The following is a 14,170-nucleotide window of genomic DNA, read 5'->3' on the forward strand; positions in this document are numbered from 1 at the left end:
GGGCGGGGAGGGGTTCCGCGCAAGCGCATTTGCGGCTTGCCGTTACCATAGCGACCAGGCCTCCGGCAGGCAAATCCTAGCTGCCTTGACAACATCCTCCGGCATCTTGCAGCTCCGGAGGCCCTGGAAACGGACGGGTAACTAACTAGGTTTCCGAGTGGCATTTTAAATAAGGGGCTTCGAAAGTGATCGCGGGCCACGAGAGGCTCACAGTCTTCACAGCCGGGGCCGTGGGTCAGGCTCTTGGGGATGTTGCTGCTCCAAGGGTCGTTCTCTAACAGAAAACGAATGCCGAGGAGCGCAGAGAAACCCCCGGACGAATAGGCTTTTCCGGGAACAACCCTGACCCAATGGCACAGCGGTTAGAGGCCAACGCGGTATACTCCTCAAACCAACTTTTAAGGTTTCTGGAGGATTCAAAAGCAATTAAGACATAAATCCAGCTTCAGACAGCCGGCAGTGTAATTGAAGACACACACACCATGATGCACTGAAAAGACATGACCTAACATGTTAGTGGCACCGACAAGCAGAGCAGTAATGTTCAGTGGACAAGGGTGTAAGATAAAAGAGATGGATGGGTTCGACGTTAAGGCATTTGATGTATGTATGATGTAGACGAGATTTAAAATAAAAGCGGGAAATGGGGGGGGGGGCCGCAAAGTTTGAAAAATCAGTTATTTCCAGAAACTGAATTTTTGCTGAGTAAATTAAACGAGATTGCAATTAAGAACTAAATTAAGAATTCAGGCCTGAGAGATGGCTCGCTCAGTGTAATGCCTGCCACGGAAGCATGGGGACCTGAATGCAGATGCCCAGCACTTCTGTATTTAAAGAAACCGGGAGTCTGTAACCCTGGCCTTGGAGAGGGAGAAGGGAGGACCCCTGGAGCATAGCTGGATCTGTGAGCTCCAGGTTCAGTTGGAAACAATGTCTTAAAAAAGCAAGATGAAGAATGATTAAAGAAAACACTCCATGTTCACATCTTGCTTCCACACCCGTAACCACACACAAATCCTCAAGAACTCTAGTATTTTAATGAATTTAATGTTTTTCCACAAAAATTCCGAGAAACTACAAAACCTGTAGGCTTGATTTAGCAAAAATGAAGTTATACTTGCTATTAATGTGTTGGTGATATGAGCCACAACATTTGGTAGGTTAGAACATCTTATCCTGCCAACAAGATAAATAATAGTTTGTTATTACACGTTTTTGAAAGATTTGAAGTTGTAGTAGGTTGTTTATATTGCTGAGGCCTTTTCATATTGTTGTTTGGATGTCTTACACCTTTGTTCTTACATCTCCTGTAATTAAGGGGCAGATTTTAGCCAAGAAAACTTTGAAATTGTTGGATTTACTCTTTCCTGCTTATTGGGAAGTGGCCAAGGTATAGTCAGACATGTTGGGTCTTAATGTTGAAATCCTCAAATCTGGGTCTTCCAAAACTTATGCAAATATGTAAGTTGTGCTGTGATTCGGCCGAATCATGCGATTCTGGTGCCAACTCACTGGGTATTCTAGCCTTTGCAGAGCTTGGCCCGTGGTGTAGTTCCCATCATTCTCCAGAAGCCACACAACAGCAAGGAGTTGTAAGAAAGTCCTTACGAGTTTCGCCAATAACTTCAGTCTGGAGTGAATCCGATGTGTCTGCTTGCTAGCCAGGTGAGGCAGTCTTCTACTCCGGTCACCCCAGGACCTTGGGGCCTGCACATTTAGGTTAGCCAAGATGGAGGCAGCTTAATGGCAGATTGTTCTTACAAACAAGAAATCTTTTGTTATGAAGTCATTGAGATTTTGGGGTGCAATTGTATCAGAGTAATAACTGATTAATACATAGAAGTGATAGATTCAACGGGATTTTACATGTTAAATATCGGTAGAAGAGAAAGTCAGCGATATAAAAAGAAGGAAGGGAAATGGAAAAGGAGGAGGAAGGAAGGAAGATGATATATTAGGATGGATGAAGCATGTGATAGGAGAGAAAATCTAACTTGAGGAGAAAAGAGAATTTACATAAGTAAATTGCCCTGTGGAGCAATGTAAGAATATGAACACAGCAACAAGATGCTAAAATAATGCATTGAAGAATACAGGCTGAATTGAGATAAAATAAATAAGGAAATCAATCAAAGACAAAAACACCTTTAAGGATTAATGAACAAGTTTTAAAATCATGGAAAAAGCAGCCTAGAGGAATGAAATCAGATTAGTGATATAGGGGAAGAAAGACTTGAAGTAATCACAGAGAATGCTGAGTGAAAAGTGAAACTTTTGAAACTATAAAAAATAATATTCATGGGGGAGGCAAATGGCTCACATAATATTAATAAACACTCCTGAAATAGAGAACACAGAATACACAAGGACAAATATACTTAATGATATAAAGCAGTGAAAGAATGGATTAAAAGGATGCATCATATTCCACAGGAATATTTTTGTAGAGCAACCAACATCAATAACTATGTCTTGGTTAAGTTATTAAATTTTCAGAATAAGTAATTCTTTAGGTTTCTGGGCAAGAAATAAGGAGTGAGATGAAGAAAAACAAATTAGGTTGCTTTGATTGATCTAGAACAGGGCACATATTCATATTCATCTGTAGTGTTTCAGCAATTGTTAGAAATTCTATCCTAATCCTAAGGCAAAGTTCATTTAATTACTTTTAAAAATTGAAATTAAAGCAACTGAAACATCAATTTTAGAAGTCACACATTCTGACATGGTCCAATCCAAAAATACATTTATTTGATATATGCTGACGGATGACAGTAGGAAAATATTAAAAATCATTGTTTTGTATAATTAAACCACTGTGTTTCTATAAAAAACAGAAAATTTTGCAACACAGTAGAGACAATACAATTAATATCTCACAATCTCAAACCTGAGCTGAGGCGTTTCTGGCATTGTGTGTCTTGATGGTGTGTGTGTAGTGCGGTGTGAATGCTGTGTGCTCAGAACCAAGGCGACAGTGAAATTACATGGTACAAGATAGGCAGGCACTGCCAGCTACATGACAAGTTCGTTATATAATTAATTTCTGATTGTTCTGTGTTTAGAAATCTCGGATGGTTGTCAAATATTTCATCTGGTTACATGACCCCACAGTTCAAGAAGCCACAATCAAACACACTCAGTACTGGATGTCACTGAAAAACCTCTACAGGGCTGTAAGGAGAATATATGTTCAGATGAAATTATGTTTCTATGGCTTCCCAAGTTGTCATTTAAATAAAATTTGATTTTTTTGTTACTTATCCACATTCTTGTACACTGTCATTTCAGAATCCATCTCTCGTGTAACTTGGCAGTCAGTGGCAGACACCATGTTGGTAAGATTGCCTTCCAACCTCTCTTAGAGCACTTAAATCCATTAGCTAGATGATCTGCGTTACAGGTCATTACAGTTCCCTTTATACTTTTTTTTCCAAGGCTGGGAATAGTGACATTTGCCTATAATTTTGGAATCTTGGAGGTAGACAGGTGAATCTCTGAGTTTGAGGCCAGTCTGGACTACAGAGGGAGTTCTAGGCCAGTCAGGGCTTCATAATGAGACCCTGTCTCAAAAAGGAAGATAATTCCTCTCCTATGAACAACATAGTTCATTACCCTATAAGCTTTCAACAACAGACTTTTGTCAACTGCTGCCAATGAGTAATGTGTAGTGGCCTGTAGTAGTACCTGATTCGGATCTAAGTCTGTTTAAACCAGAATAAATGTAGCAATATTGTAGAAACAATAACTGTAAGACTCAGCCTTAACAGTTCAGTGGTATCTAGAACAACTGTTCATCTTCTGCATATGACATTTGTCACTCAGGGCCCTCTGTCTGACACCTAGGCTGATGGGATGCCATTATTTGGTCCATCACTGGTTTATTTTAAATCGATGAATAATAATTGTACACATTTACTGGATCCAGTTGGTATATGTTTACATTATGGGATGATAAAATTTATATATATTGCCTCATATACTTAAACTTTTTAAAGCGAGAATACTTGAAATTTGTTATCAACTTGGAACATATTAACTATAATCACCATGTTATTCAGTAGATTTCTAAAATTTCTTTTTCTACCTACTAAAACTTAATACCTTTTGAAGATCTCTTTACTCCCCATCTCCTCCCCTTCTGGGAACCACCATTTTACTTTACCTTAATTAACCCTTTAGCTCTCACACATAAGTGAGACATGTAGTGTTTGTCTCTTTGTGCCCTGTGTATTTCATTTAACATCGTGTCTTCCAGAGGCTCCTTCATGCTGTTGTGAGTGACAGGGTTTTCTTTTTTCCTTTCTCCTTGCAGTACCGGAATTGAGCCCAGGACCTTGTGCATGCCAGGCAAGTGATCTAGCACCAAGCTACATCCCCAACCCAGGATTTCTTGTGTTTTTTTTTTTTTTTTTTTTTTTTTACAAGGAAAATACCATTAAAGTTAAAAATGCCCAAGCAAAGCAATACGAAACCAAAAAAGAAATCTCCAAAAACATCAGAGTTCATGTTGAGTTGGCTGTCTACTGTTGAGTATGGGGCCCGCCCTTAAGTATGTATACCCGGTGAGAATCCACTGGAGAAAATTATTTTTTCCTTTATGAGTTTTCTTCAATTGGAGATAATGTCTTGATTAGGGTTGTGTCTCCTTTCCCCTCCCAGCACTAGGACTCCATCTGGCTTGGACCTGAGGGGCCCTGTACATGCTGCCACAGTCTCTGTGGGTTACATATGTGTGTCCGTCCTGCCTTGTTTCCTTGGTGTTATCCATCCCCTCTGGTTCTTACGATCTTTCTACTCTTCCGAAGAGATCCCTGGGGAGAGGGGTTTGATGACACATTTTTTTTTTTGTTTTTTGTTTTTTGTTTTTTTTTCCCATCACAGGCAATTTATTTTGTTCTATTCATTCACAGTTAATACAGAAAATACTTGGAAACATTTCCATATAATGTTTGACACAGAAATCATCAAATAGAAGTATACAATGTTGACAGGAGGCAGTACATTTATAATTTATAACCCCAAATGTATTTATAAATTAGAAATGGAAAGATCTACAAATGAAATTATGAAGGTTCACCAAAGTCATTTAATCTGTTAGTTTCTCATTCATTTCTATGTCTTAATAATATTCTATTGTATGAATAAGCCACATTTTATTTCTCTCCAGTATTTGATAGCTAGATTTCTTGTGTTTTTAAAATGCCAATTAGTATTCAATATAGCAAATTAATTTACATGGTTGGTTCTGATTCACACTCAATCACCTTGAACAGAGACTCCTTTATAATCCACAGATCACTAAGTAGCAGACAGGGTAGTCCTAATGAAGGGCTCTGGTGATGGAGCCTAAGAAAGCATAAACCAGTTTTCCGACAACTGTGTTTCTGGGTCCCAGACCAAAATTTAAAAGGACTTGGAAGACTAAAAATACAATTATTCAGCAGTGTAAGATTTTCATTGTCTGGCATTCAAATAAATACTTCCCATGCAAAGATGCAAAGATGACGTCTGTGACTAGATAAAAAAATTCAGTCAGCTAAAACAGACCAAGGGAGGGCCACAGATGAAAAACATTAGTAAACAAGAACATTAGTAAACAGGAGGTAAAAAGAATAATATCTGATTATACAGCCCTGGCTCTCCTGGAACTCACTATGTAGACCAGGTTGGCCTTGAACTCATAGAGCTCTGCTTGCCTCTGCCTCCCAAGTGCTGAGATTAAAGGCACGTGCCAGCACACCTGGCCATATCAGACTTTTGGAATAAATGAAAGTCAGGAAATAGTGGAACAAAATCTGGAAAGTACTAAAGCAATAAAAAGAAAATGAAACTGTCAGGTTTGGAAATTCCCAGTGGAAATAGTGTGCAAAAGTTAGAGGGATCCAAAACCTGAATAAATACAACACATTAGCCCTGTTCAATGAAAACCTACAGGCAAAGGGAAAATATTGGATGAAAACCTGGGCCTACTTAATGTTGTAGGAAATACTGAAAATAATAAATATAAACTATGTCTATTATATTAAAAATATTTCCCCAAAAGATAATTGCTAAATGAACATCGATATGTTACATCATTCACAGTATGGGTACAAGTAAAATATATAATAATAAAATCATTAAATTTTAACTTTATTTTTGAATTAATTTATATTTTATTATGTGTGGCAATAGAGGACAAATAAAATATACCTTTATTAGATTCCTTTACAATATGAGTTGGTATATAGTCATTGGAAGGAAGTCCATAAAAAATTTAAAAATGTATAGTATGAAACTTAAAGCAATCTCAAAAGTAGAATACAAGAAATAATGTAGAGAACACATGGAAATAAACCAACAATGTAGGTAAATTTATAAAAAAGTAGAATATTTGAAAAATTATATAAATGACTCATAGGTTAAAGGAGAAACAAAGGAAAAATTATTTTATTTGGTTTTTGACCCAGGGTCTCTCTGGCCTGGAACATGTGATTATCCTGCTTCAACCTCCCAAATGCTAGGTTGTAGACAAGTGTAGAAACACCAGATTTTTACTTTTATATGCATTCAAAAAATTAAGGGAAAAATTAACTGAAGGAAAAATACAAAACTTTAACATTTGTAAGTGCAGGTAAAGTAGTTCTTTGCTGGAAATTTATAGACTTAAATCTTCTGGAACTGATGGAAGGTCCTAAGTCAATGACTGGATTCCTACCTTTAGAAGCCAGAATAAGAAAAACAAATTAAGCCAGGTGTGGTGGCCCACGCCTTTAATCCCGGCACTCCTGAGGCAGACAGGTGATCTCTGAGTTCTAGGCCAGCCTAGTCTGTATAACAAGTTCCAGGACAGCCAGGGTTACATAGAGAGACCCTGTCTGAGAACAAAACAAAGTGAAAAAAGGAGAAAGAAAAAGAAGAGAGAGAAGAGAGAGAGAGAGAGAGAGAGAGAGAGAGAGAGAGAGAGAGAGAGAGAGAGAGAGAAGGAGAAGAAACCAGGAAAAAGGAAATTGTAAGATTGGATTTAGGGATTAGAGGGGACTGAAGATAGGGCTCAGCAGTTAAGAACACTGGCTGTTTTTCTAGAGGACCTGGGTTCAATTCCCAGCACCCACATGGCAACTTACAACTGTCTGTAACTTCAGGTCCAGGGGACCCAACACTCACGACAAAACAGCAATGCATATAAAATAAAAATAAGTGATTTTAAAAAAAGATTGGAGTAGAGATCAAATCCATAGAAATAACAATTTTTTTTTTTAACAAATCAATGAAATCCATGTCCCCAAAATTAGAATTCTTTGATAGGCTCTGTTCATAAGACAGACTAAAGTCTTTTACTGGGTTTCATTCTCCTCAAGGAGCCGTACTTATCTCTTGGACTACACTTCTGTGCTGTGTTTTACCAGCCTTTCAGATCTATTTTTTTTTCTTACTGGCAAAGGACCTTTGCATATGCTGCTGTTCGCCCCTCCCTAACCAACCAGATGTCTTTGCCCCACCCATTTCTATGTAGTTAATGCCGGTTTATCTTTTACTTTAGATCGGCTATTCTCATCTAGAATTTATCTAGTCTCTAACCTCCGCTAGAGCAGAAGCTATTGGTTTTTGCTCATTCTTCTTAACATTTAACACTATGTGGCTCATGGTAGAGTCTCAGGAAAAAATTGTTGGAAGGATGAATGAAGTACAATAATAGGCATGTTTTCTTTCTTTCTTTCTTTCTTTCTTTCTTTCTTTCTTTCTTTCTTTCTTTCTTTCTTTCTTTCTTTCTTTCTTTCTTTCTTTTTTTTTTGTTTGTTTTTCGAGACAAGGTTTCTCTGTGTAGCTTTGCTCCTTTCCTGGAACTCACTTGGTAGCCCAGGCTGGCCTCGAACTCACGGAGATCCGCCTGCCTCTGCCTCTCGAGTGCTTGGATTAAAGGCGTGCACCACCACCGCCTGGCAATAGGCATGTTTTCTTAGGATATCTTTTCTTGTATTTTGTGAATATGTTATTTAAAGATCACTATTTGGGGCTTATGATCAAGAGACCATATTTAGAGATTTCACCGTTCTTTTATTCCTTATTTATACTTATGAATGTACTGCTTTGTGGATACTGCTGTAGATCAAACCCACTTGGTCTTCTGATATATTGCTTAGTGTTGCCAGTTTTCATCAATAAGTCTGTTGTCTGATTTCATTATAGTACCTACATAGGGAAACTACACAGTTTGTGTCAAATAAACCACTAAAATAGTACTAAAAGTACTTAAAGAATAGTTGCCTCAAAGATACTTTATGGTTTTAATGCCATTTTACATATAAACTTTTGGTGATCTACTTAGAGTTTCAGTGCTAACATCCTGTCAAAATTTCTACCTAATTTTGATGCCCAAACCCACCATCTTTCCACTGGTATCTTGTCTCAAATACCCCAACTTAAGTTTTTTTTCCATCTTAAGAAACTGGTTGGATGTTAGTCGTTTGTTAGCTAACAATGGGCAGCAATTATTTCAGTTGTCTGACCGTGGGCACAGTAAGTTAAACTTAGTTTTCTCTAAGATAAACTTGTGATCAATATATTTACAGATAATCCTCGTAAGAGAAAGAAGATAGAGGTAAGATTTTTATCCAACATAAACTTCATTCCTAGGTAATAGGCCAATTTTCTGTAACTTAAGTTCTGAAGCACAACGGGGGGGGGGGGGGCGCGGGGGGCCCCGCGGGGCTGAGTATAATTTGTAGTTACCAAGACTTTCCTAGAGTTAAAGAGTATTGTCTGTCTTAAGGGTTAAACTAAATCACTTCAAAGTAGGGCAGACATTGAGTGGAGCATCGGTGGCTACAGAAGCCTAGAGCCGGTGGTAAGAGGACCCCTAAAGACAGGATCAGCAGAAAAGCAGCTCTCAGACAAGGAAGTACAGTAACAAGAGTGGAAAAAAATGTAGTCTTCCTTTTGCAGCCGTCATTCCCTCCATCTGGGAATTTCAAGGCGGTCTGGATGAAACAGGAAAAAGAGGTGATCCAGGCATGACAAGAAATGGCCCAGGACCTGAAGAATTCCAGGCAAGAAGAGACAGAATCTCTTCTCAGCCTTTTAGCTAACACCAAGTGCAGAGACACAGAGAGCTTGGGTCTGACACACTGGATGACTTGCTGTCCATTGTTACAAGAAGGTGGGAGGTGATGATGATGAGGGAATGGTGTATATGGTGGGAGGAACCAGGAGTGTGGCTTTATGCAGATTGATTTGTTCTATGTCTTCATTGATTAAGATGTGCAATGTTGAAAGTAAGCCACCGAAAAGAACAAAACTCTAAAATCCTTAGTTTTATTGAGCATTCATCTCGTCACAGAGCTACGAACTGAGATGCTTTATTCATTAGCAGGCAGAAAGCTATGAGAAAGAATCTTCTGATGTCATAATTTCTGGGGGTCACTGGAACATTTGATCATCATTCCTTTGGCAAGTCTAGCCTTCTATGGAAAGTCGGTCAAAGCAATTGATTTATTCACCTCTACAGGAATCAGACTGAGCCTATTTTGGTAAGTCTATGTTTCCTTGAGCAAGGTAGCTAAAGCTTAATGTTTACACAGCTAGTTACAGCAAACAACAGGTGACCGTGTTATAGAAGATCATCACTGAATCAGGTCCCCTTTCTTGATAATGGCCACAGTCTACTGATCAAATTCTTAGAACTGAATAATTTAGTTTATTATTACTTCCAATAAATATTTATCTATTATGAATAGACTACTAGGCATAAGAATTACTTTAAAGACATTTTCATGTTTCCTATCCCTTGTGAATTAATAGTTGAAGATATGTAAATTTATTCAAGGTAGAGTTATTAAATGTTCACTGTGTGCCCAAACTTTAGCTGTAAATGATTAAATGGTGACAAAGATGGACAAAGAATGGTTGAGGACATTTATTAAAATAATTAGGCCAGTGCTTCTCAATAGGGAGAATTTTTGCTTCTCTCTTTAACAAGAGATACTCGGCAATATCTGGGGATCTCTCTCTCTCTCTCTCTCTCTCTCTCTCTCTCTCTCTCTCTCTCTCTCCCTTCTTTTCCTTTCTTTTTTTTTTTAAACTATCAAAACACTGGGAGAGTGTTGTTGCTGACATCTAGTGGGTGACTACTGAAGAACATTTAACAATTGTCTATGACAGTCTAACTTTCTCCAGCTTAGAATCATGTCATCTCAAGTGTCCATAGCACCCTGGTTGTGAAATCCTGAATTATTACAAAACAAAAAGAGAGTTCTATGAAGACATAGACAATCAGGGTTTGGAAGGGTTCTTTCTCTAAGAAAGGGAGATGTAAATTTAAACTTAGTGGGTGAATTCACTCTAGCAAGTAAAAGGTGGGAGCAGTGAGTTGTGGGTTCCAGGCACAGGAAACAGTAGGTAATGATGAATTTGTGTACATGTGCTGCATATACCTAAGGTTCCCCATTTACATATGTGTTTACTAATGCTCAGCATCTACTAAATAGTAATAGTTATTGACTGAGCACTTACTATGTGTCAGGCATTGTATTTTACATGATTTATCTCCTTTAAACCTACTATTACCTGAAAGCAGGTAATATCATTACCCTTTGGTAATACAGACAAGTTAAGTGTTTTCACTAAGATCACGATGGTGGGATGAATCAGATTGTACTGTTAACTCATGAACCCAACTCTCTCCAAAGCATTAACTAATGCACTAGACTATAGGGAGTGGGTGAACTACATGCTTTTAGGAACAAAAGGATTATCTGAAGGTATCTGGATGGGCATGAAATTCTACTCAAAGAAAGTCTACCTTAGTGGAGAGGCTTGGAAGGGTAGAGAATGAGAACTCAAGCTTGCTGATTTAATAATCATGGGAAGGCAATTTGATCTTTTCTTTCCCCACAGTGGAGACATCACTGTTAACCATAGGCTAACCACAACATAGGCACAGTTTGCTTATACTACAAGGGGCTATTTTGAATTTGTTATAAGACTTTAACTTGTTTATAAGGGATATTTGTATAATAAAGTATTTTACAGATTTTTCAGATGTCACTTTCTAAAAGTTTTTGTACACATTTAACAAAATTATAGCATTAAAAATGTCAACTTATCTTTGATAAGCACCATCATTATTTTAACTTTGTATTCTAGGATTTCAGTGAATTATGCCTTTTCGGTTTGGGACCCAGCCAAGGAGGTTTCCAGTGGAAGGAGGAGATTCTTCAATTGGGCTAGAACCAGGCCTGAGTGCCAGTGCTGCCTGTAATGGGAAAGAGACGTCACCCAATAGGTGAAGTCTACTCACTGTGCCAACTGAGGTTGTGGGTATTGGCTATCATCAATAGGAGCTCTAACTGACATGTAGTATTAGCAAGAGAAAAATTAACCCTGGGAATTCAAACACTTCTGTTATTAAATTAGTACTAACAGAGCCCAGATTTAACTGTGTATATTTTGTAACTTTGTAAGTGTAGACCAGTCCTTCCCCTGTCCCCTAACGTTATATCTAGATTGTGTCTATAAGATCAACATCAAATCAGCAGTATAATTATGGGTAGGGTATTGTTCTAGGTACAAGACTACAAATATAAAGAAAAAGATAGAGACCTCAGATTTAGTGTCACTTGGACTGGGGAGACCATTGGCTGGGACAGCAGTAGAAGGGGAAGTGCTATGAGAGATGTCACTTTGACAAAACTGAAGCAAGCTTATTTATTATAAGTAGGATTTGTCTCACTCTTCTGCTGTTTACCATAGCAAAACTACAAATAGTACACAGCTAATTCTCTTAGTGGATTGGTGTTTTGGAGGTCACAGAGGTAAGCTTAGTCAAATCAATACTTTAAGAGCTAGAGTTACTTATGGATGAAATCGGCTAAAATATCCAAGGTTGATTATTTGGTGGGAGTGTCAGAAAAGGAACTCAGTCACTAGGTACATTTTGGACTAGTGTCATTTAAGGGTTCTTTTAACTCTGAGATTCTACCAACATTTGAGCATTAAGTCTGCTAACTTTCTCCCACAAATGTTCTAGCTTTGAAATTACTCAGCCAAAGTGATCAAAGGTTCATGTCTGAATTAATTTCCATACTACAGTCACATATGCATTTTTGCCATTTAGTTATTACTGCATACCCTTGAAAATGAACATTTCGAGTGTTAATTTCATTTTATGAATTTCCTATAATTAAATATATGACAATAGGCATGTTTTCTTTGATATGTAAGTGTAGAATCTCATCAGAGCCTCTGTGTTATAGGTTTTTGTGACATTTGAAGGCCTCAGAGAGATTTTTAAACAGTTGAATGCTGGGAGCCATCCCCAGCGGCAGTGGATGGGTCCTGCAGAGGATGTAAAGAGTCCACTGGGGAAGGAAGTGAGCCAGGCCATGGTGGTTGGGAGAATCTTGCAGCCTGACTGACTAGCAGCCAGAGTGTTTCTTTATTTATACAGAATTTAGTAAGCAAGGATACATTCACGATGTTCTAAAATGTTGATCATATCATTTTTGGTTTTGGACATGTGTTTCACTTCCTTTTGCTCATCTTTTAGTCATTAATAAACTATGACAGAACAGAATTATCATTTCCAATCATTTTCCCTCAAGTGTTGACATCATTAATAAACAGTTATCATTCTTACTCATTAGCCCCATAACCCATTTTTTTTTTTTTGAGAATCTAGAGGCATATGACAGCCTGTTCTCAGGCTGGTTGCTTTGGTTACTTTAAGGACACTAGACCAAAACAAAATCTTCAACCACCCTGGGCATTTTGCCATGTCCCAAGCAGTGTATTATTAATGCTTATTGGTCAGAGTGCCCAGGGAAAATCCTTAGGCCAATGCTGCTGCCGTTATTATTCAAATTCTGACATAATACAATCAATGTTCACATTAATATCTCTATATAATTTGTCTATATGTCTAATCGTGGCATTCTGTTCTTCCTTGGTCATATGACATTATAATGGCTCTTCATGAGCTAACTTTTCTAAGCAAGAGAGGTCTGACACCTCATACTTTCATTATCTTTCCATTCCATACTTTGCTCATTAATATGTCTCTGTGTAGGGCAGAGTTGTATGCCATGTAATTGTCTGAGTGTACAGTGGGAAGAGGCTTGTAATCTGAACTGTGTTCAAGTCCTCTAGCCCACTGAATCTTGTTGACCTTTTAAATTTTACTTTGTTTTGAATATCTTGTTTCAGTGTAAGTCAGGGACAGATGTTTCAAGAATGTCTCATAGCCTCATGAAGAGACCTCTGGCTTCTTTATGTGTCACAATCTCCAAGGCGTAAGGAAGACCTTCAAGTAGATAAGGATATCTCCCTAAAAGCAGGAGAGGTAGTGTATTCAGGACTTTCCTGGGTAAGCTTAGAAGCAGCATTCCTGGGAGAAGGCATAAATGATTCATAAAGAATTTTCCATCAATTCAATATCCCTCAATTGTATGAATATTAAAAGTGCCCCAAGTATGCAACAGGTGGAGATGAAAACCAAAGGTGTTGTGTCAGCCATCGTGTGGCCCAGCTTTGCTGGATCTTTGTCAAGCAGCTGTGCTGGCTTTATGACTTCTGCCATTCCATTCAGATATGGCTGTGCCAGTTGAAAAGATATTGAAATGTTTTGCTTTGAAAATAATTTCCTATTTAGTATATGTAGTATCTTAACTACATATAATTTGCCCTTTTATTCAGGCAACTCCGAAGATGCCCTGGAAGTCATTGCCTGACAATAACTGATGTTCCCATCACCGTCTATGCAACAATGAGAAAGCCGTCTGCCCCGAGCAGCAAGGAAATGCATCCCAAATAGCACCATGAAGTCTCGTGTCGAGGGTTGACTAGGTCAAGGGTAATGGACCAGCATCATCTTGTGGTCTGTCTGGTAAACAAATAAAGGTGGAGGCACTACGGGGGCGATGCCAATAGTTGAATATTTGATTCTAATTGAAACGAAAAATGTAGTCAGTAGAGCACACACGGTGATAAGCGTTGGTTACATGTTCTGACAAGACAGAACACGTCACACTTACAAAGGACCTTAGAGATCATCTTGCTCACAGCAGATTACTAGTTCTGAAAATTCAAGATAAAGCCTGATCCATAGTGGTCATAATGCCAGATTCTCAGAGCTTATACAGAGCTGAGAGGTATTTGAATTTTTATTAGTTAAAGAGAAGAGGTCATCCAT

At 38.2% G+C, this 14,170-nt stretch overlaps 1 protein-coding gene across 3 annotated transcripts; it reads left to right on the forward strand.

The window, feature by feature from the left end:
* Positions 1-11: 11 nt before the first annotated feature.
* On the forward strand, positions 12-13,913 carry Fam229b (family with sequence similarity 229 member B). 3 transcript variants are annotated; one of them, XM_076552437.1, is made up of 8 exons: positions 12-137; positions 1,525-1,665; positions 3,292-3,338; positions 4,316-4,350; positions 8,556-8,584; positions 9,353-9,512; positions 11,128-11,266; positions 13,675-13,913. In XM_076552437.1, the coding sequence occupies exons 7-8, from the start codon at positions 11,142-11,144 to the stop codon at positions 13,790-13,792; spliced, it is 243 nt and encodes an 80-aa protein (XP_076408552.1). In that variant the 5' UTR covers positions 12-137; positions 1,525-1,665; positions 3,292-3,338; positions 4,316-4,350; positions 8,556-8,584; positions 9,353-9,512; positions 11,128-11,141; the 3' UTR covers positions 13,793-13,913. The 3 variants fall into 3 exon arrangements, with proteins under 3 accessions (XP_076408552.1, XP_042117992.1, XP_042117994.1); XM_042262058.2 differs by lacking the exon at positions 8,556-8,584; XM_042262060.2 differs by lacking the exons at positions 12-137; positions 1,525-1,665; positions 3,292-3,338; ... (1 more) ...; positions 8,556-8,584; positions 9,353-9,512 and adding an exon at positions 10,245-10,380.
* The last annotated feature ends 257 nt before the right edge of the window (positions 13,914-14,170 follow it).

Source organism: Peromyscus maniculatus, chromosome 16 (genome assembly GCF_049852395.1).
Source record: "Peromyscus maniculatus bairdii isolate BWxNUB_F1_BW_parent chromosome 16, HU_Pman_BW_mat_3.1, whole genome shotgun sequence".
In the NCBI taxonomy this organism is placed as follows: domain Eukaryota; kingdom Metazoa; phylum Chordata; class Mammalia; order Rodentia; family Cricetidae; genus Peromyscus; species Peromyscus maniculatus.